At 45.0% G+C, this 24,078-nt stretch overlaps 1 protein-coding gene across 8 annotated transcripts in view; it reads left to right on the top strand.

Annotated features, from left to right (window-relative positions):
- The window catches only part of ASTN2 (astrotactin 2), a 1,111,474-nt gene that overhangs the window by 302,023 nt on the left and 785,373 nt on the right, over positions 1–24,078 (top strand). For 3 of the 8 annotated variants that reach the window (XM_075560396.1, XM_075560395.1, XM_075560398.1), the window contains exon 4: positions 8,475–8,675. The exons of 2 other annotated variants lie outside the window; for them this stretch is intronic. In XM_075560396.1, coding sequence (XP_075416511.1) covers positions 8,475–8,675 — 201 coding nt within the window. The remainder of the gene's footprint in view (positions 1–8,474; positions 8,676–24,078) is intronic. 3 more of the 8 variants (XM_075560397.1, XM_075560401.1, XM_075560400.1) reach the window with 1 other exon arrangement.

Raw genomic sequence — 24,078 nt, 5'->3', positions numbered from 1 at the left:
ATTTGCCTCGTAATGTTTTTTTGGCTGTAATCTTTATGGAAGCAGATCCCTGTGTGTGTGTGTGTGTGTGTGTGTGTGTGAAGGGGTGGGGGGGTTTGTTTCCCCACAGAGCCCCTGAGTGGGTTTGAGCTTAGCAGCTTGGTGCCTGAATGTTCGCTCAATTGTACCATGGGGCCTCTTCCCCTCTGGGAGAGGCATACCAGGGATAAAGGAGCGTGACAGAGTTGGACAGCAACACCTTCAACTAGATGAGCTGGCCAACTAGGGTCTAGGTAAGGAGGTGAGGAGGGGCAGGAAAAAGCTGCGCTTTCATTTCCAACTCAGTGGTGAGTTCTCTTGGTAATATAACCATCTCTCACGGTAAGCGCTAGAACAGCGGTTCTCAACCTGTGGGTCATGACCCCTTTGGGGGTAAAACGACCTTTTCACAGGGGCCGTCCGATTCATAACAGTAACAAAATTACAGGGATGAAGTAGCAAGAAAAGTAATTTCATGGTTGGTAGTGGGGGTCACCACCACATGAAAGAGTCACAGCATTAGGAAAGTTGGGAATCACTGCTCTGGAAGAACCCGCTACACTTCTTTGCCGTTGGCTGTGCTCCGGCTGCGAGTTTCATCATCTCCTTTCCTTGGTTCTATATCCTATAAGGCTCGCGTTGGCTGTCGACTCCTTTGGGAACCTTCCCTGAACTCTCTCTTCCATTTCTTGACGGGGTTCCTCGGCTAACTTCTCCCGTGTTCCCTTGGCATCTTGCATTTGCTTTTATACCTTGGCATTTAGCACACTCTGTTTTCATGATGTTTACCTGTCTCTTCCACTAAGCAATGCACTCCTGTATCGGAGGAATAGTCCCCAGTGACCATTATGTCACCACTGCCCACTACAGAATATGGCACCCAGTCATGGTGTTGCATGGAGGGATCCAATGATAAAATATTGATATCCCTGCAGTCCCATGGAATGTCGAGCCACACCATGTCATTTTCCTTTGACATTAAAAAAGGGGTCAATCTCAGAGGAGATTCTGATTGTGAATGCTTTTAGATTCTGGACATGTACATACGTCTCGGGGATGGGGTGGGGCAGAAGATCTGCATTTCCTGTGACTGATGAGTTAAGATCTTTTTGTCAAGGATGATAATTAGCTCCCATTTTTAAAGTGCTTATTCTGTATCAGGCACTGTGATAAGCATTTTAACATCTCATTTAATTTGAAAACATCTTCATAAATTTGGAACAGCAAACTTCATTTTAACACTCAGGGAGAACGAGATGCTGAGTGGTTAAGTGACTCGCCCACATCCTGTAGCTCATAAGAAACGTGCTGATATCCCCAAATGTGACCAACATATCCGAGAACTGTCCAACATATCTCCCATCCGTGTGGCAGTAGAGTGACCAGCGTGCTTTGCTGCAGCCTAGAGCTAGCTACAAAGACTGCTTGACCCCTTTGACCTTGCCCTGCTGGGGATGGTAACGCCAACTCCAGCAGGACCACTAGAAAGCTTCTCAGGAAATGCGGGTTCTGAAGAGTGGAAAGTTGTAAGGTTATCATGAGTTACAGGGTGTGAAAATGCTTTGCGCACTAGCATTCTTTTACATTTAGGGTGTTAGAGACCATATGTGTCCTGAGTAGGAGTTGAGCCACCAGCCCCAGAGCACCTGGAAGGTCTTGTGTTCTGAATGGAGCAGAGGGAACTATCACTAGATGTGAGTCCATCATTAAAACTCAGTGCACTTCCCCGAGCAGAAATGACGGCCACCCTACAAGGCTGCAGTACTAACGGACGTGCCCCAAATCATGTAATAAAAAAGGTTATTCCAAGGTTTTCCAATTTCTATTTGTTGCTGTTTGTTCATTTGTCTTGCCTGCAGACACTTGCTTAAAGATAAGCTGTACCCGGCACCAAAGGTTTAAGAAAATATGCGAGAGAGAAAAACTAAAAAGTGAAAACTCTGTACCATCAACTCTTTATCCCTGAGAATTAGAGAGATAGCCGTGGTTTGGAATGTGTAAATGGGTTTTAAATTTATTCTAGCAGCAAAGCATTCTCATTTGACTAAGACGTTGTTTTCTTTGCCTCTTAATTTTTTGTCTTTTCATAAACAGGAAACTCATTTTATGACTGGAATTTTCATAACTTAAATGTGGGGTTTTTTTTTGGTATTTATACCAACTGAAGGGTAGCTTAGGACCATGATGTTTTCTCTCATCCTTCTCTGCTTACTTCTGTCACTTGAGTGTGCCCTAGTCCAAAGTCTAGGGACACGGCTCAAGGTTAAGTTTATATTGCCGTAGAAACTAGAAAACTATGAAGGCTTAGTAAAAACTAGGCGAATGAGTTGATCCATTTTGAATTGATTTATATCATGATTCTGCCTACCAGTGCCTCAGTTTTCACACCTCAGAAATGGAGGAAAAAGAACTCTAAGAATATTCCAAAAATAGATGCTTTATAACACAGATGACCTTCAGAATGAATTTATGAATAAATGGAATGACCATTCATGAAGCTGAAGGGCTGTGACTGGAAGATAGACAACTGCTCCTTCTTGAGCATTTGCTATAGTCTCGATGTTCTGTTACACATCTGCCTACATAGCAGCCTCTGCTTCTCCCACACACCCTGTTGGGAAGCAGTCATGGGGAAGTTGAAGAGAATGGCATAGAGCCCCAGGCAGCAGAGTTGGAACCTGCGTAGGCATTCTTCCTTGCACTGGGCAGTATGGTCAAGCAATGCCCACCTACTCCTTGTTTTTCTTTTATTTGTTTGTTTTAACAGAGCTCTGTAAGGACATAGGGCTGACAAAAAGGAGAGCTGAGCCCAAGACTGCAAGGCCGGCTGCTTCTTGGCCATCCACACTGAGTGAACCTCCTCTGATGTGGTGAGCCAGCCTGCACGCAAGCTGAGCCACCGGCTCTCACCTGGGCTACCTTGCTTGGTCTTCACTGTTCAGATGACCTAAAAGGGGGGTGGTGGCCCATATCATAGTCACTCTCTATGCTCATAGACGTCATACCCCATGCTGAGTTAGTCACCTTGGCCAACTGGGCAGGCCAAGGACTGTATGGGTCCACTGAGGCAGTGGATTGGAGCTGGGCCATCAGAGCCACCCAAACCTGAGATCAAATCTCAACTTTCCAGTTCCCAGGCCATTTGTCTTTGGGAGTTTCTTTCATTTCCCTGTGTCTTGGCTTCTTTAGAAATTAATGGTCATTACCTTGCAGGGTTATTGGAGGAATCAATGAGAAAACAGCCCCTTACCAGGAAACAAAGTCGATGCTCTAGTTTTGTGGATTTTATTCCTCCCTAGACTGGGTGAGTCTAAAAAAATCCAAGCAAATGGTAAAAATACACAGGAACTTGAACCCAGTCCTATGCAAATGTTGGCAAAGAACATCCAAGGCTGTGTGGGGAGAGAAAGCTGGCGATGTTTCTGGAGGCAGAGTGGGGGAGTAGCAGTGTAGCCACGCAGTGGGCTGTGCCTGTGCTGTAGGCATGAGTGCCAGCCTGCTGCTTGCCTGGTCACGGGCCGTGGACACATACCTGCTGTCCATTTGTAGAGGGACTCAGGGTCTGTCCTTGAAGCATCTTCTATGTTCTCCTCTCTCTCCTGCCTGTCTCTCCCATCTTCTGTGTTGTCTTTCATGCCCCTTCTCTCCTACATTCTGTTTTTCTTCTCTGGCCTTCCATCTCGGCGCAGCTCACCCTGCCCCACTTCGCCCTGCTCTTTGTTGCCTTGCACAGTTTGCCTCTGTTCCTGCTAGCTCCTCCTCGCCTCCTCTTTTCCTCTCCTCTCAATCTTGGTGTGGGGGCCGGGGTGCTTCTCCTCAGGCCCCAGTGGTTTGTTTCCATTAAGCTTGACAATCTTTCATGTGTCAATTAGAAAGAGGTGGTTTCCCCAGCCTCCCTGCCCTTTCCTGGGGCCTGCGGAGATGCTCAGATCAAGCAAGCACCATCTGTTGCATCCAGGCAGGCAATGGGCGAGTGTTTTCTTACCTCTGGGGAGGCAGAGCTCTGTAGGTACCGGGAGCTAATGTGACTTGTTTGGACAACTTGATATATTGATATTGATAGAGCTGCAGGCTTGGGCTGAGAAGGATAGAGGAGGGGTGTCCAGGATGCATGTGGCTCTCTCTCTCTCTCTGTGTGTGTGTGTGTGTGTGTGTGTGTGTGTGTGTTCCTCTCTATAACTCTCTAGGCTCTTGGCATTGTCTCGAGACAAAGGTGTACAAACAGATGGATTGGATTTGCTTGAGCTAGAATCAGAAGAACCTTTTGCTGCCCAAGGGAGCAGACCTAAACTCTGTGTCCTCCTCACCCCGTAGCTACCCCAACCTGCATCCATTCAGGAGGAAGTAAAGCAGAAATAACAGGAGGGGAGGACATTGACCTTTAGTAATTGCTGAAAGTCAGAACCACCTGGAAAAGGAATAGGAAACCAACTGAACAAAGCCAGGCTTCTCAGTGGGAATTTTTAATAAAAATGCAGCAAAATAACTATTTATAGAAATATACACAGGATTTAGCCATGCAGAGATGCTGAGGTAGCAGGGATGAGAGGTATCAGGAGCTATCCCCTGGAGCAGAAGGGGCAAATGGATGGCATAAAATGTTCCATGAGAACTAGAGCTGTCAGAGCCCCTAACAGAATTGGACATGATTGAGAATCAGCCTCCCTCAGAAAGTTGGTACCGGAGCAGGTAAGGGCAGTGAGGAAATATACTGTATCATGCTGGAGTGTCCCATTGGCCAACCATAGTGAGTACTGGGAATGCTGAAAGCTAAATGATATATATTCCATAAGGTTTAGCTACAGGACATGGACTCTTGGGGTGGAAAATGGATCTGAGGGGGCCAAAGGAGAAAAACTAGTAAAGTTCAGGAATGAATAGTACCCACCTGTTGGGTTTGGAAGCTCAAGTTCCTAACCATTAGGTTATATTGCCTCTACATTTTCAGAGGAATGCATGGATCGATTCTGCATAGACTCAGGCTTACGTGGGTTCTCACTTACAAACTTTACTGTCCACTCAGCATCTCCCCTTGGATGTCTTCAGCATGCCTTGCATATCTAAATTAAATGCATGCTCTTCCCTTTTCCTGAAATCTGCTCTCTGTTCCTGTCTTCGTCGAGCTGCGACCAATCTGTAGCCGTGCAAACAATCCTGCCCAAACCTGCCTCTTCTGTGTCTCCGTGTTCCAACCAGTCACCCGACTCAAGGGTGTACCTATAAAATTAATCTCCAATATGTCTGCTTTCCTCTCGCCACTACTCCTCCCCTATACCAGTCCACCACCGTTTCACACTTGGGCTTCTGGCGGTCCTGGCATATTGTCTCGCTTCCATCCCTGGACTCCGATGAAGTCTCGCTGATACCACAGGGGTTTTCCCTGAATGCAAACCCAAGAAACAAATTACACCCCAAAGGACCTCTGGAGTCTGGCCTTTGTTCAAATCTCCAGAATCACTTCATGTTACCTGCTTTCTGTGTTTCTGCTGGTTCCATGTTTTTTTCCTACACTGGACCTTTGCCTAGGCTGTTCCTACTGCCTGTTTTAACCCTCTCATCTCATCTCTCTACATTCTCTACCTTCTACCCACCTGATTAATTCATGTGCCCTTTAGAACTAAGAGCCCTGGTCGCACTGTGGGTTAAGTGTTGGGCTATAAACAAGAAGCTCAGTAGTTCAAACCACTTCTTTTCTTGGGGAGAAAGGTGAGGCTGCCAGCCTCCGAAAGGATAAATAGTCCCAGTATCCTTTTGGGGCAGTTCTGTTTTGTCCTACAAGGTCCTTATCAGTTGGACTCAAGTCGATGGGATTGGTTTGGGGGTTTGATTTTTCAGATCTTAATCACTATTCACTTCCTGATGGCAAGTTTCCATATTTTTCCTAGACAAAATACTGTTCCTCCAGGAGCTCTGGTAATGTAGTATGTCACGCATAGGGCTGCTAGCCACAAGGCCAGCAGCTTGAACCCTCTAGTAGCTCAACTTCCTACGCCTGCAATGAGTTACAGCCTTGGAGACCCACAGGGACCATTCTACTCTGTCTGATGGGGACAGTTGGGACAGGACCAACTCGGTAGCAGTGAGTGGAATGTAGCCTTTTATGGCATGCTTCACCACGCCTTTATAAGGCGTGTAGATTTTACATCTGCATGTCAATTGTTTTAATAATATTGGTCTCTATCTATATGGTAATCATCATGAGAGTGTGGTTTGCTTTGGCTTCGCCATTGTATCCTCTGTGCTCAGCAAAGCAGATGTAGATTTCTCAAAGCTTCTGATTGCGTGACTGGATGAGTCAATGGAGAGGATGTTGACAGGCCTGCGTGAGTCACTCACTCCCCTGGAGGTTTCCAGATGTTGATTTTTTCTGGACTCCAGATCACAGTACAGCCCACTTCCTACCATTGGAGACAAGTCGTTCTTCTCCCTGGGCCTAATGCATCAGAACTGGGCTTGGGGGCGCTTCTCGGAATTGTACTAGGACACACATCTGCTGGAGGGCGCTGCTTCATCACAGGCTGGGAGTAGGGAGGCCATGTTTGGCACCTTCTGAGTTCACTTTCAAGCAGACCCAAGTAGATGTCATGTAAAAGAGGTGGCAGATGAGGGAGCTGTAAAGCCACCATATGGTTCAGATGCATCGCCAATTCTCTTGTCCTTAACAAATATAGTTTCCTCTATCCCCTCAAAGATGGGGTCTCTCCCAGAGCCCAATGCACAGACCAACCCTCCGGGTAGGAGTTGCCTCATCTGTTTAAGTGAGTAAGCTTTTCTGAAAGCAACAAGAACTCGTTAGAAATCATTTTTGAGAGGTTCCAGCGCCTCCTTCGCCCAGTCGGATGAAATTCCCTTCAAAGATGCAGGGATCCTTGACATGTCTCTTCTCTTGGCATTGTTCAGTATGCAGTGCAAACTGAGGAAACTCTTTCCTAGCTTCTCCAGATCGAGACGGATAGAGGACTGACTGTAAAGATTTCAAAGTCGGGGCTCTCTGGGAATTTCTCAGAGGCAGTCCGGCCAGTTAGCAAGTCTCCCTTTCTTCTTTCTGGTTTCCTCTCGTTGCTTTTCATGTTGCCTCTCTGCTTCCTTCTCAAGTGTCTCTACTGTGTGTTCTTTCATCTTTTCTATTTCTCTCGCTACCCTTCTGACCTCCCTGTCATTATTTCTTGGAACATTTCTACCACTCTTAATTTTAACCTTGGAGGAAATGTGGATGCTGGCAAATCATTAGTGGGGAATGGTTTCCCATGGCACATTGGTCTGGGGATGAGATGATAGGAAGCATGGCCCCAACTCTGCTACTTACTACCATCAAGGAAGCCGAGCCCTTCCTTGGAGTTTGGATTTCCTTTCAGTAAAATGATAATGCACAGAAAGACCTACATAGCCAACCAAAACCAAACCAACCCAGTTGCCATAGAGGTAGCTCCACCTTACAGAACCCCCCACCATCAGTGTTGGATTAACAGGGCGTTCCCCAGAGGTCTCGAGACTGTGACGTTTAAGAAGCAGATCTTCCAAAGCATCTCTGGGTGGGTTCAAGCCATGCCAACACTTCTCTGAATAGTCCGAGCATCTCTGTTGGCTTCCCACAAGGCTGATGGACTGGGATGTCTCCCCACTTTCACTGCCACCCCCTGACTTTGTTCACCATCCCCTCTGGCTGGTTTCTGCAAGGGCTTCCGTGGTGGTCTCCTCCCTCGCCTCTACTTGAATCCTCCATACTGCGGTTCCTAACCGTTACCAACGTGATTACATTTGAAAATATCAATTTCTTGACTTAAGCCTTTCAATGACAACCATTTTCCATTTGGATAAAAACCTAGCCTCCTAAATGTAGCATCGAGCATGTATTTCCTTGCAGCTCCGTCTCCCACAAGCTCCTCTTTCATGCTGGCAGCTGAAAGGAGCTCCTTCCCTGGCTCCAAGCATCATGCTCTTTCGAACTCCTGATCTCTTGCACAGAGTTCTCCCTTTGCCCAGGGAACTCTTATCAAACATTCATACCACCCCCTTCTTGATTGGCCTTGCTGTGCTCACTCGTACTCATCCTGAAGTCCTCCACCAAGATTGTGTCTCTTCTAGAAAGGCTATCTTACAATCCAGGATGGAGGAGTTGACCCCTCTTGGTGCTCTCTATGATTTCCTGTACCCTTCTGTCACAGATTGCCTGGATGTAGCCCCTACCTAATTCAACATTATGAGAATCATGGATTGTGTTGAGCTGTTCGATCCCATCTATTACAGCTGTAGAGGTAGTGCCTGGACCGTAGGTGGGTGTGGAATAAACAAATTAGCCAACAGATATATCAGTGCTGGGACAAACGGGTTGTGATTCTGTGTTATGTTCACAGTGGGTCAGGGAGGGAATTTCAGGGATTCAAAGTGGCCAGACCCAGTCCTCCAAGGGATTGGGTGGCCTAGCCCTAACATCAGCCCCGTTGCCCACCCTGTAGCAGCAGCTGAGGCGACGCAGGAGACAGTGGAGTCCCTGATGCAGAAGTTCAAGGAGAGTTTCCGCACTAACACGCCCATCGAGATCGGTCAGCTGCAGCCAGCTCCACGCAGCCTGTCAGCAGGGAAGCGGAGGCGGAGAAGCAAGTCTCGAGGTAGGCCCCTCGTGCCTCTTGCCAAGGAAATCAGGAAGCTGTCTCCAGGTACCAAAGATGCTGGGGAGAGCTGTGCCCTCTTCCCTGACTTCCCAATGGTTATAGAACTCATGGCTCTGGCTCCCCAGTCCACCGTCTCCATGGAGACCTTGGAGACAGCAGATCTAGGACCCCAGGTGTTTAGCTGAGCTCTCTAAGTCCCAACTGCTTTACCTGAGACTTTGAATGGCTCCTCCATCTCTGCAGGTGATTGATTAACCAGATAGACTGTGCCTGGCACATAGGAGATGCCCTTAACATTGCAGCTAGTTCGAATTTTGAGAAGACAAGAGAGGCAGAATGAACTTGTGGAAGGCACTCTCAGGCCAGGAGTTCGAAGCAGTGGTTAAGAACTCTTCTTTAGTGGGCTCTGTAATATAGTGGTCATGAGCAAATGTGATAGAAAGAAATTCAACTTTTAGTTCTTCTGCTTTACAGTAATATTAACTTGGCCAGATCTGTCTACTTCTCTAAGCCACTCTATTCTCATAGAATTGTTTTCATATCTTACCCAAATGCCCAGCTAAGAATGGAACACAAAGTGATTCTTTGCCTCTGACTCATTCTCCCTCCTTCTTTCTCTTCATTCTACATAGTCATTTTCTTCTTTCCCCTGTCTTTTCGGTATCTTTGCCTATAGAGAGAGCCCCTTATCATTGCCTGATTTCTGAATTCCATCTTTTCCTCCCCCTCAGCCCAATCTATAGTCTCCACCCGTTCTGTGTTCGTTCTGCTTCTCCCTTCTGCAATCCCTAGAGCTTGGTGCTTCAGATGCAGCCGCAATAGCTCCGCCCGTAGCTTCAATGGGTCCAACGCCTTCAGTGTTGCTCAGGCTGGTTGACATGACATCCGGGGTCAGAACAAAGTTCTCGTGTCCCTGCTGTCTCTTCTAAATGCATGCACTCTCACTTCCATTGGGTTCCCTAGGCTAGTCCCTCTTCGTGGAACCAGATTTGTGTCCTCTGTGGATATTCATTGCCATTTATTGAGAACTTAACTAGATTCCGGGCGGCAGACTAAATGTTATTTGCATTTTACCTCATTCAATACCCACAGTAATGTCATGAAGCAGGCACAGTAGGGATCCTCATTTTACAGAGGAGGTCCTGAGAACTGTATTGGCTTGTCCAAGATGAAAAACCCTAGTAAACGGTGGCACCAAAGAGAACCAAGAAGTCTGAACTGCTAACACTAGATCTGTATTAGCAAAGCCTGTCCTGAATGGCACTTCCATTAAAATATCACTGACTCCTCCCGTCAAAGTCCACGCCCAGTTCTCCCTTAGGTTTTCATCGTCACGCATGTGCTGGACACCCATTTCATTTTGTGTAATGCAATTTGCTGTTGCCTGCGCCTCTGCCCTGCTGTCCAGAGAGTTCCCTGGACATAGACAGAGTAAATTCTTGCCGTTCGAATCCTTGTTGTATCATCTCCTCCCTGCAACCACCTGCCTTTTGGTTCAGACTTGCAAACTTGCCCACTGGCATCTCTTTGGAAACATAAAGATGATAAATCCATCTGCTGCTCAAAATTTTCCAATTGCTATTGGTACCTATGGGTATCAATAGGTACTATCGAGTCAATTCCAACTCCTAGCAAACCTATAGGTCAGAGTAGAACTGTCTCAGTGGGTTTCCCAGGCTTGTCTTTATGGGAGAAGATTACCAGGTCTTTTCCCCCAAGGAGAAGCTGGTGAGTTTGAACCACTGACCTTTAGTTTAGTGGCCAAGCACTGAACCCTTGCATGACCATTATTCTTAGAATAAAACCCAGACTCCCCACCATGGCGCGCAGGCTTGCACTATCTGACTCGTGCTCTCTTCCCTTCCTTGGGCGCAGCTTAACATTGCCTCCGTGTTACAGGAACGCGGTAGATGGCTTATTACCTCTTTGGAACTGGAGCATTGCTTGTTTCCTCTGTTTGCCAGGCCTCCACTCCCATTGCTTCCCGGACGGCTTTACTGACTGTCTACTTCTTACCCCTCAGCTCTCAGTTCAAATGCCAGCCCCTCAACTCTGTGACATGACGGCCTAGTTTAAAGCTTGTTCCTCTCGGTGGGACATGCTAATGTTTGTAAGAGAACACAGTTTAACTTAGTGGTTCTCGACCTTCCTAATGCTGCGACCTTTTCATACAGTTCCTCATGTTGTGGTGACCCCCCCCCCCAACCATAACATTATTATTTGTTGCTACCTCATCACTGTCATTTTGCTACTGTCATGAATCAGGTAACCCCTGTGAAAGGGTTGTTCGACCCCCAAAGGGGTCATGACCTACAGGTTGAGAATCACTGGTTTAACTTCTTCCATAGCAGGTACTTCGCCTAGAATTATATTAATATAATTGCTTATTTATTATCTTTCTTTCTTAAATGTATGCTTCATTTTCCTAAACCTAATACATAGGAAGTACTTATTAAGCTTGTGATTCTTAATGAGTGTAATAGTATTCAAGTGCATTTGAAGTGTTTCTGTTTTACTGACATTCAGCGTGGTGGTGGAGGTAGGTCTATGGTGAAGCTAAAGCTTCCTGGTGGGGACGTTAGCGATTCCCATGCCCGCTATGGAAGGACTCACGTTCTCTGTAGAAGGCCAGCGCACTAAGCATGCTCTAGTCAATGCTGTTAAAGTAATCACCAAAATGGCTTAGGAACACCACTGCAAGCCTGTTGTGGTGGGTTTTCTCCATGGAGGAGCAAGGAGACGATATGTCAGCTCCGTCCACTGCCCACTGTATGTACCATGGATCGTCAACATATTCGGATAAATGAGTGGGTCCTGGTCCAGACGATCTGTGAATGGTACATACTCTATTTTCTTTTTGAATATTCCCGAACACAACTAAGTCTGTTAAAGGCCCTGAGAAGGAAAGAGGCTGGGCCCCTCTGCGTAGGAGAGGAACCATCTTAACCCCAGCCTCTATTTTTCCCGTAGATCATTTATTGACATCATATGCAACACAATGCCTATAAAATGGCATTTTGGAAATGCTCCTTCAGCCTACACTGACCATCAAAAATCCCCAATAAAATCCCAGGCTTACACCGTCTCTTCCCTGCCCCTGCCACGGAGGTGGTCCTGAGCCTTCTGGTCTGGGATGGGAGCACCTGGTCCTTCTCTGCTTCATTAGGCTCCACGCCCAGTCCATGATGCCCAGCGGTTTCCAGCAGATGGAATGGGTAGCTGAGAACCGATGTCATGGAACTGAGCACACGGTTAAAAGCAGCTCCAGTGTGTTTCTGCAGCTACGACTCCTCCTAAGGGGCCTGATGGAGGCTGAAATGCATCGTCCTTAGCCAGAGAGAGAGGAAGGCTAGTGGATTTCATTGCTGCCTTCGTGTTTGTGACAAGGCTTTATGAGGCAGCTGCTAAGTAGTCATTCCCCAATGTCCACGCGCAGTGAAAAGGAGGTGTTGGCATTCAAATAAAGCAGGGGATAATTTGTTTTGATGTGAGAAAGAGCTTCTGGAGTCAAAGCATTAATGAAAGAGGCTTTTTAAAAACAAGACTTCCCATATGAGATTCAACTCCACCAAGGTCAAAGGAAATGATCTCAAGCGATTTAATAAGGCTTTTTAACCCTTGGTGGTGCTATCAGGTAAGCTGGACTGCTAAGCTCAGGGTTGGTGCTTTAAGGTGAAGCTATCTCCTCCTGTAAAGATTTCCAGCCTCAGGAATGTATAAAGTCACTCTGTCATCGTGGTTACACATCAGGCTTCTATCTGCAATGTCCCTAGTTCAAAACCACTAGCGTACTCCACGAGAAGAACTGTTTGTAACCCCAGTTGCTGTCTCAGAAACTCACAGGGGCCATTCTCTCCTGCCCCAGAGGGTCACTGTGAGTTGGCATAAGCTCTCTGGCAGTGGCGGTGACAAGTTGATGCAATGATGAGTCTTTATTGACTTGATGGCAGTGAGTTTAGCCTCAATTTCCTCACCCATAAAATAGTGCTTATTATACAAATAGTACATGTGGGTGATGATTACTTAGCCTGGTACTGGGCACGTGGTTTATCATCAGTGAAGGATGGCCGATATTATTTTAAGGCACGGAATTGCTGACCCTAAAATTGGACGTTCAAGTCACGCCCAGAGGTGCCTTGGAAGAAAGGCCTGGTGTTCTACTTCTGCAAAGTCAGCCACCGAAGCTGCATGGAGCACCACGCCCCTTTGACACACATGCCATGTGTTGTCATTGATTCAAAGGCAGCTGGTAACGGTTTGGGTTATAGTATTAGCATTGACATCAGGAATTGGTCCCCAAAGTTTGACAGGTCCAAATCCATCCCATTCTTGTCTGGCCACTGGCTCTGACTTGGTTGAGTTTTCCTTATCGCTCACACTTCCCTGCACCAGTCTCTTCATCCAGCCTTGCCATCCATGGGTCATCTTCCCTCCCAAGATGGGCGAGATCTCTTGAGCACACACTTACTACATCTGGCCATTTCACACCCCTGTGTAGAGCATTTCCTTCCACTCTGCCCCTTGAATTGAGGCATCTCAAACTTTTACAATGAGGTCATCCTAAAGGCAGATGGCAGTGAACATGTCCCCACCCCCACCCTCGCATGCCTTCAAAGGTCTGCAGCCAAGCAGGAAAGAGATTAGTCATAAGTGCAAATTCCAAGTTCATCTTGAAAATATATTTGCATGATTATTTTAGCTTGAACTATGCTATATTGAGTAGCACAGGTGGAGCTGGAACCAATAATCCCAAGATCCATGGTTCACACCCATCAACTGTTTCAAGGAAAACACAGGAAGCTACCTGCTTCCATAAAGATCTACGGCCCCAGAAACCCTTCCTAGCGTAGCTGTGAGCTGGCGGCTTGGCGGCCGTGGGTATTCTACGTCACATGCCAATTAAGTTATTTCATATTTACTCTACACGTCTACAAGTATTGATGCTCAGGAAAAATCATCTGGATTAGGTTGATTGCTGAGATACTAATGAATGTACAATCATCAAGGGGTTGCCTAGGATTGAATGGCACAGTGTCTCCAAAACAGCTTGCACAGTTCCGTGTGAAGGTGCCTGCTGAGCATCTTCGCTCCATCATGTTAATATTTACCATGATTACAGATAGCTCATCAATCCATTGGCCTTACTTCTTATTATAACCCACGGGGAATACATTAACCAGTTTTAGGATGAAAGGCACACTGGGAAACAGGACTGAGGAGTGTCTACAGCCAGCGGCACAGGACTTCCTGGCCTTGACTCAAACTCTCTGTAGATATTTCCAAGACCCCGGCTCTGTATTCTGCAACCCAGCTATTCTGTAGCACATTGGCCATTTCCACCTTTCTCCATCTTGTCGTTCTTTCTAAGTCTGTGTGTAGATTGTGTTATGCGTGCATGACCCTGCTCTCACTTCTTGCAGCAAATCGCTGCTCATCTTTCAAAATGCAACTCCAGTCTTCTCGGTAAAAGGTTGCCCATCATCTGGCTAAGTGCGCCATTCCTTTCTGCAGCCCCAGTGCTGTCCTTCTTGCAGCCACACTTCTTCATGAGGATTTGGCCCTTTCTCAAATCCCACAGTCCCACAAGGGGACGGACACCAATTTATTTCCCTCGGGAGCCCAAGGCTTAACACAGAACAGGCAAAGAATATTCATTGTGTGAGTGGGATAAATTATAAATGGATAGATAGATGGAGGGGTGGAGGGGTGAAAGGAAGGAGGGAGGGAAGGAAAAATGAAGACAGAAAGAAAGAGGAAGAAGTGAGCTAAAAACTAAGCATTGTGCTCCTCATGTACGTTATCTTCCTTAAAGTACCCATTAGTCCCATAAAAGGAGCCCTGGGGACATAGAAGACTTGGCGTGACTCTACTAATCTCAAGGTCAGCACTTCAAATCAACCAGCTGTTCGGCAGGAAAAATATGAGGCTGACCACTCCCATAAAGATTTACAATCTCAGAAAGCATTCTGTCCTATAGAGTTGACATCAGTTAGAATCAGCCTGCTGACACTGGATGCTTTTGTTTGTTATTTGTGTCAACCTCATAAGGTAAGCACTATAATTATCCTTATTCTACAAAGAGTAAATTCCATTTTAGAGAGGGTAAGTACAGTAACTTATTCAAGTGTACCCAGTTAGTAGATCATTTAGGGAGAGGTTTGACCATCTGAATTTAAACTCCCAGATGACTCGAGTTCTAGATTTATCTGCCCTGGCTAACATCATCCAGCTGTGAAATGATACCAACCTACCCCAGGCACTAGAAGAAGTCGCTGTAGCATGCCTTGAATTGTCAAGGATGTATGTATCAGCAGTGCTGTTGGGAGCATGTTCAGTAGCTACAAGCTTCTTGTGGGCATCTCTCTCTAAGACCTAATGAGGTCAGGACAGACCCATCAGGCTCTCTGTCCCAAGGGAGCCAGGGCTATAGCATCTGGAGGAGCATGCTTATGACACATCCGTGCTCTGTGAACTTTTCAAGGCATTTACTTAACCTTCTGTTCAGCTTAGCATACATTTATAGGATAGGCCACCTGGATCTCTTCCATGAACTCTTTCTAATCTATTATAGGACGCAGCAGATTACACATTTCACCTCAGGATATGTGAAGGGCTGGCCTACGGTGCTCCGTTGAAGAAGGCTTCACAGAGAACGTGACGCTTGAGCAATGTATTGGGGTGAAAGTGGGGGCCAAAAATGCATTGGTGGTAGAATAAAGGCACGTGGATGAAGTGGCACAAAATATTGTGGGAAAATATGCAGGGGGCGGAGGGATAAATAATTAGAAAGCAGACGCTGGTAAGGTGGACTGGACCCTGGCCCCAATGTCAGAGGAAAGGCTGGGTTTTGCTTCTCTGCTTCCAGCCATGCCCTGAACTGGGGAAGAGAGGAGAGGCTCCTTCATTCTCCCTGACAGACAGCCCCCAACACATCATTTTCTTGTGAGATACTGTCCCCAGAAGGCAGGCTTGAGTTCATTTCATTTTCTCACTTTTTTGTTAGTAATTTGCTAATTGTCTAAACATATTCAGAAACCTTTATAGTTTAGATGATTGGCCTTATGGGGTCTTGCTGTATTCCATTGATGGCTGTCTTTGTCCCACCCAATCTATTACCCCCCTTAGATGTCTTCCCTCCCTTCCCAGGACTTGTGGGTGGGCCTCTCTGCCCCTCTTGGCAGAAATCGTTTTGAAACTGCCTTGTCAAAATGAGCTTCAACTTTAAGCCACGAGGCAGTTTCAAGGGAGGGAATGGAGACTAATGGGGAACCTAGCTAACCTGGGCCGGCGGTCACTGAGGAAAGGAGATCTGGTTTTGTCACCTTTGTGCCAGCTCCCCTTGCTTTGTGTCCTTCCCTTTCCCACTGCTTGTCCTTCCTTCAAGACCAAGCCTTAAAGCCACCTCTCCCTGAAACCTTTTTCAGATTTTACCCAAAGGAAAGCCATGCGGGATATTCTTTTTAACTTTGATGGCCGCTCCCTAGGTTCCTTGTGGTCATTGTTAGTATAACTTTGATTGGAGTCATTTGTGGCCACCTCTGCGTAGCCCCTAGCTAAACTTCTCAAGTGCACAAACTAAGTCTAGGCCATGCCTTTATGCGTATGGACTAGCCTGGCTCCTCACATATAGCAGATGCTCACTCGATGCTTGACGGATGATTGATCAACTGACTGTGTGATCTCGGACAAGACTTTCATGTCTCTGGGCCTGAGGGTCTTCATCGGGGATGCAGAATGGCAGTGTGGTGGCGAGCTCAGGTTTGGGAGGCAGTCGAAGGTCCATTGGTGTCCCAGCCCTGCCACTGACCTGCTCACCTCTAGGAAATGACTTCCGCAATCAATCCTCACTCCTTACTTCATCTGAAAAATCCGCAAGCTTGGCCACCCCACAGGAGGCTGGGGGGGTTGGAATCAATGCATGTAAAGTGCTCAGCAGGCTGCACTGAGCTTGATAAGTACTTAATAAATCTTTGATGTTGTTAATTTGGAAAGCAAAGGCGATAGGCTCTATGATTTCCACAGCTCTCCTATTGATGGCAGTGGGTTTGCTTTTTATTGTTCTTTATTTTGATCCTTTTATTCAAATAGCCTTTGATTATAAGTTTGCTTGGGAAGCATTGTTGTCTAGTGGAGTCCAGAATTTGGGGTTAGAAACCCCTGGTTTGAACTACAGTTCTATCTTATGCTCAGCGCGTCCTCTGGGAAACTTTAACAAAACCTGGAACCATTGTAATACCTCTTAGCAGGACCTGGTTTTTTTAAAAATCATTTTATTGGGGGCTCATACAATTCTTATCACAATCCATACATACATCCATTGTGTCAAGCATATATGTACATTTGTTGCCATCATCATTCTCAAAACTTTTGCCTTCTACTTGAGCCCTTAATATCTGCCTCTCATTTCCCCCTCCCTCCCCACTCCCCCCCTCATGAACCCTTCATCATTCATATATTATTATTATTTTGTCATATATATGACATCTCCCCCCGGCTCTCTTCTCTGCTGTCCCTCCCCCAGGGATGAGGCTATACGTAGATTCCTGTAAATCAGTTCCCCCTTTCTACCCTACATTCTCTCCACCCTCCAGGCATCGCCACTCTCATCACTGGTCCTGGAGGAGTCTTCTGTCTTGGACTCCCTGTGTTTCCAGTTGCTATCTGTACCAATGTACATCCTCTGGTATAGCCAGATTTGCAAGGTAGAATTGGGATCATGATAATGGTGGGGAGGAAGTATTTAAGAACTAGAGGAAAGTTACATGCTTTATCGTTGCTACCCTGCACCCTGCCTGGTTCATCTCCTCCCCACAACCCCTCAGCAAGGGGTGAGCAGGACCTTTTAAAAAAATAATTTTATTGGGGGGTCATATATTTCTTATAACAATCCATCCATCCATCCATTGTGTCAATCACATTTGTACAATTGTTGCCATCCTCGTTCTCAAAACACTTGTTTTTACTTGAGCCCTTGATGTCAACTCCTCATTTTCCCCTCCCTCCTACCCCTCACCCACGAACCCCTGATACTTTATAAATTGTTATTATTTTGTCATGTCTTATGCTGTCAAATGTCTCTTTGCAGAACTTTTATGAGACTCATGCGCTAGAGCAGTGGTTCTCAACCTTCCAAATGCCAGGACCCTTGAATATAGTTCCTCATGTTATGGTGACCCCCACCATAAAATTATTTTCTTTTAAAAAACATTTTATTAGGGGCTCATACAACTGTTATCACAATCCATACATATACATACACCAATTGTATAAAGCACATCCGTACATTCTTTGTCCTAATCATTTTCAAAGCATTTGCTCTCCACTTAAGCCCTTTGCATCAGGTCCTCTTTTTTTCCCTCCCTCCCCGCTCCCTCCTCCCTCATGAGCCCTTGATAATTTATAGATTGTTATTTTGTCATATCTTGTCCTATCCGGAGCCTCCCTTCCCCCCTTCTCTGCCGTCCATCTCCCAGGGTGGAGGTCACATGTGAATCCTTGTAATCAGTTCCCCCTTTCCAACCCACTCACGCTCCACTCTCCCAGCATCCCCCCTCACACCCTTGATCCTGAAGGTATCGTCCACCCTAGATTCCCTGTGCCTCCAGCCCCCATATGCACCAGTGTACAATCTCTGCCCTATCCAGTCCTGCAAGGTAGAATTCGGATCATGGTAGTTGGGGAGAGGAAGCATCCAGGATCTGGGGGAAAGCTGTGTTCTCATCGGTACTACATCATAAAATTATTTTCATTGCTACTTCATAACTATAATTTTGCTACTGTTACAAATCAGAATGTAAATGTCTGATATGCAGGATGTATTTCCATTGTTTAAAATTGAACATAATTAAAACAAAAACAATATATATTTATATATTGTGAGATGTTTATTTCTAATGACAAATAAATGAAATTTTATCTTGAAGTATGGTGTAGCATGAGTAACAATCTTCCTGCCGGGTACTCGTAGGTGGGCATATCTGCATGTGGGCGGACCCGCCTGGAGACAGAAGAGGGATGGTGTCTTGGTTCCTAAAACCATCAGAAATATATGTTTTGCGATGGTCTTAGACAACTCATGTGAAAGGGAATTTCAAATCTCTAAGGGATCTCAACCCACAGGTTGAGAACTGCTGTCCTAGAGCATGCTGGAACATTGTAGAAATACTCTTTTAAAACACTACACAGATTAGCTGTGTGGTACATTCAGGGTCTTGGCACTAAGAACAAGAGATGATGTGCATCTTTGATCAGGGATCCTCCTCGCTGAGGCAATGGCTTTCTCTGCCTTGACCCACTCCCAAGAGATGCTACCAGCAGCGCATGGACCTCTAGGCTGTGGTGGATGGAGGCATGAGAGGGCTACTCTACAGCCAGAGCACAGGCCGCCGTCCAAAATCTCCACTGATGTGTCTTTCAGAGAAGTTTGTGTTCCCAAAAGTGTGTGTCTCCTCCAGGCAATTTTCCTTGTTCATCTGAAATATGTCAGTCAATTTCTTCTGGCGTGGCTGGATAGAGAGGCAAGCGCAAGCCAATTCCTTAAGCGGTGGAAGAAGATTCTGGCAGCAGGTCCTGGTGGAGCCCAGTAACTGAGCTCTAGAGTATTTCTTTATTTGGATGATATAATATTATGTTGGTTAATTTCTGTTGGATGTTAAAAACACCCTGAAATTTAGCAACTTAAAAACAACCTCTATTAATTCAAGTCAAACACTTGAGTGGGGCTCAGCTTGGAAAAAATGTCTCCTTTGGGTGAGGCAGGGTCAGCTGACCGTCATGCACCAGTGGTCAGGCACTCATTCAGCTTAAGGTTGACTACATATTACCTAGGCCATATCCGTTTTTCTCTGCCTGGATCTTCAGCTTCCTGTGGACATGCTCAGGATGAGTCACGCATCACAGAGTTCCAAGAACAGAAGTGTTGAGATCATTTGATGCTCCAGTTGAAAAGGTATACAGCATCCTTTCTGCTCGCTATTATTTGTCACAGCAACTCATGAGGCCATCCCAGATTCAAGGGATTCTTGGTAGAACATGCTGAAAAGAATTAGGGTGAATTAAAGTAACTGTTATTTTATTGGACAGCTTAAACTGATGAAACCCTTTGGACTGTGTATATCCATTCGCACTGAGACATGCCCAACTTGTGTTTTTTAGATGCCATGGAGTTGGATCTGACTCATAGTGACTGCGTGCACACAGAACCAAACACTGTTTGGTCCTAAAGCATTCTTACAATTGTTTTTATGGTTCAGTCCACTGTTGCTGCCACTGTGTCAATCTATTTTAGTAAGCGTCTTTCTCTTTTTTACAATTTACCAAACAGGATGTCTCTCTCCAGCCACTGGTTCTAACATAAGATATGTGAGACAAGGTCTTGTTGCTTCCATGGAGTTTCCAGTTGAATTTCTTCCCAGATTTGCTCCTTCCTTTGACAGTCCATGGCATAGTAAAGATTCTTCACCAGACCAGGATTTGAATATATCCATTCATCTCTAGTCTTGTTTTTCATTGTCTGATTAGTATTATTCCAAATTATTCCCCAATTTGCTGATTGGAAAACTGAAGTTCAGAAATGGGAAAACTTTTCTATGCTGTAGTCAAGTGAGGACCCGACTACTGATTATATCCCCTTTATAGGAGATCCAAAGGACTGTTGTTAGTGTGATAGGTTATGTGGTACCCTGGGAGTGGGATACTACAGAAACAAATCATAAAAATGGAGAGTAGATGTTGGTTTGACTTCTGCCTCATGGTAGTTTTTCTTCTTTGGCTAGTTTATCCATGCAATTTACCAGGTTGTTTTCTGGAAAGACTATGGGAAGTTAAAGTTTTGATTGTTTTGTTTGATAGTAGGCTTTGGTAATTCCTGTGTGAAATGGTAAAAATTAATGTTATGTACATTTTGAGCTCAGGGGTATAAATTGCTATTTGAATTTCTCAGAAATCATGCTAAGTGAAAATGGCTGACAGAAAGCCTAGATCTGGCGTGAGACTCTCAGAGGCCTAATCCCATATTTTTGTATAAATACAATAGTTTATATAAGAATTACGATAAGCTATATAAGGATTGAACGTGACTATTTTAAGAATTGAGTTTAGAACCTGATTCTACTTTGTTTATACTGATTTCTTCAGCTTAGTATTATGGATATAAGGATTTATATAAATGATTTGGGAAAGTATGAAAATAGGGAGTGTGTAAACCCACTTGCCTTGAGCCATTAATTTGATCTTTAGATGGGTTTAGGACACACCTCCAAAGAATGCTCTGGAAGGATAAGCCCCACTCAGTGCTTTGGAGTACTCAGGTTATTTGCGTTCCAAGAGATCTGCCTAAGGGCAAGATTGACAGATTGAGAAAAAAAAAAGGAACTCTGGATTTTGATATTTTGAACCAGTGGTTTGTGCCATTAGCTGGAAAAAATCTGGAACCATGAAGAAAACTCATCTCTAGAACTGAAAGTTAAAGGGAGCCCATGGATAGGCTGAAATGCTTGCTAGCTGACCAACTACACCCACTTGGTGAGTGGAAGTGGGAAAAATGCAGCAATAAAGAGACGGGTTGACTCTGGCCATTGACACCTGTGGACATGTTTACAGGAACTAAGGGAGGGAAGATGAGAGCAAGTTGACTGGTCTGAAGTCCATGACCTAGTACAAGGGGGCTAGGCTTGTTGAGAATTTGTGATGGGGCCATGGTCTAAGGGCAAGGCGACCAATGGGCACCTTGGCTAAGTGAGGCAGCCCACATTGACTTGACCAGAATCCAACCAGATGAAGGGAAGTTATTTGAGTCTGTGAACTGGTGCATGTTGCTGCAGATTTTAGGGATGGCCTTTCCTGATTTTAACTTGCTATGGATGAAGACTTCACAGGGTCCAACTGGAATGAAGATTCTTTACACCAAAGAATATGATTGTCTCCTCAGAGCACTGGGTTGATGTAAGTGGGCAATATAGAAACTGGATACCCAGAATTGGGGGCTAAAGGCATGAAGTGGTTGGCTTACAAACTTTCATAGTGGGGAAACATAGTCATAGGATTATAGAATTAAGGTGTAGGTGTTACGTAACTACAATTGTTACTCATAGGACATTTTTTGTCACATAAAGAATATATTTAAATGAGGGTGGTACATATTGAATTGTATGCATTTTAGGTTTATCCTATTAGGTACAGATATGATTCTATTATTGTTTGTTTGAAAATTTTATATGCCTAAAGAGTTATGTTAAAGTGTCAAATTGACAAGTGGTGGTCTGTGATAGTAACATAATCTGGTGTCAATTTAGGACTTAAGATAATTAAGAGTGGTGGAATCTAGTCTGTCTATCGAGTCATAACAAAGTCTACCTCTGTTGGCATGGCCTTCTTCTGATAATTCTAGGAACTCTAGTATTTCCTCCATGGAGATGGGAGACAGCTTCTCTCTTGGCTCACTCCCTTGGAGATTCTTTACTGAGAAGACTCACTCCCTGAGAGATGCTCTACCAACAAGACAAATGTAACTATGCCTTGGGAGCTAGAGAAGCCACATGGATCTATCCTAATGCATCTAGATCTCTGGAGCCGGAGAAGCTACCTAGGGACCTCTGCCACTGTTGAGATGCTTACAACACCATTTGATCCACAAGACTCCCAACCCACTGGTCTGTGATCCTCCTGAATTCAGCATCATTGCATGTATTTTGTGAGTCTCTAGAGGACTTTATAGATTGGTATTGGATATATGAGATAACATTGGACTTACGGACTTGATATGAACTGAGTTGGGATGCTTTCTCAATATTTAATTGCTCTTGTATATAAACCTCTTTCTTGTGTACATATGAGTGTCTATGAATTTGTTTCTCTAGTCTACCCAGAGACTAACACAGGTTAAAAGTTGGACTGCTAACCAAGAGATCAACAGTTCAAATCCATCAGCTGATCTGTGGGAGAAATGAAGTCTTCTGCTCCTGTAAACATATACAGTGTAGGAAAGACAAAGGGACAATTCTACGTTCTGTAAGGTTAATGTGAGTCAGAATGGACTCGACTCGATGGCAGTGAGTTTATAGCTAACCCAATGGCTATTCTCTTTTGCTTCTGTCACCCTGGTTCTCTCTGAGCATGCTCTAGAAGTATGACTCCCAAACCACTGTTTGAAACAACATGGCATGTGGTGTATGATTTTGGATCAATCTTTCAAGGGCTTGTGATCTATTGCATAATCAGCCAAGTTCTTATGCAAAGGGTTAGATATTTTAGTACAGGCCAAGAGGCAACCTCAAGGATATGTAGGCACTTACATAAAAGAGAGGAAAAAGATATTTTCCACAAATTTTAATGTTGAAATTCAAAATAAGATAATATTATAATAGAGTACCATTCTTTTTTTATCTGAGTTAAAGTTTAAAAACACTACAAAATATGAATGGGCTTAGGCCCCGCTACTAGTACATGATACACGTCAGCTGTCCTACCCAAAGCAGCTCAGAGTCATTTTCACTGGTGTGTAGACAGACTGCCCCTCCCCAGCTCCTTCCAAGAAAAGCCTATCATATTATGAAATACCATGTTCTCAGTAGATCTAAGGCCTTATATTTGAAACACGAAGAAGAATACAAAAGAGGTTTTGTTTGTTTTTCTCAAAGCTACTCATTGCAGCCTAGCCCTGAAATGGTCCAGGGCTCACTTCTACTTGGCGAAATACTCTCTGCTCTTCTGGACACCAGGCGTGATAGTATCACTGCCAGGCTTCCAACCAGCTGGACACATTTCTCCACATTTTTCTGTGAATTGGAAGGCCTTAGAGTCTCATGCACAAAGCGGCCAACAGAGGTCACTTACAGTGATCTGCCTAAGGATTCCTTTATCATCAGTGATGAAGAGGTCCCTAAATGATATGCCCTCATCCACCTTTAAGACCCTATAGTCCTGGGCAATGGTGTGCTTGGGGTCTGATACCAAAGGAATGTTCATAGGCCCTAGGCCTCCTTCTTTCTTGGGTGTGTTGATCCAAGCCAGAAGGCAGAAGTAAGAATCCACAGAAGCACCAATCACTTGGCAGTTGAGTTTCTTAAATTCTTCTGCCCTGTCACTGAAAGCAAAGATCCCCGTAGGGCACACAAAGGTGAAGTCAAGTGGTAAAAAAGAATACTATGTATTTTCCTTTGTAGTCAGTCAGGCTCATATCTTTGAACTGACCATCAGTTATAATGGCTGTAGCTTTGAAACTGAAGGCAGGGTGCCCAATTTTGGCAGTTCCTGAAGACATCTTGTTATCAGCAGCGGCACACTAGAAGAGGAGCACTAGTCACCAGCCAAGAAGAGAACATCTAGAGTACCATTTTTATAATAGGGGTCTATGGATGCAATGACAGATATTTGCTTTGAGGACCTGAACAGTGAATATAATTTTCATTGATCTTGAAATATTCTTTTTTTTAATTTTTCTTAGCAATTT

This window comes from Tenrec ecaudatus, chromosome 10 (genome assembly GCF_050624435.1).
Source record: "Tenrec ecaudatus isolate mTenEca1 chromosome 10, mTenEca1.hap1, whole genome shotgun sequence".
Lineage (NCBI taxonomy): Eukaryota > Metazoa > Chordata > Mammalia > Afrosoricida > Tenrecidae > Tenrec > Tenrec ecaudatus.
Note: the sequence above shows the minus strand (reverse complement) of the source record. Positions and strands in the feature narration are given on the sequence as shown.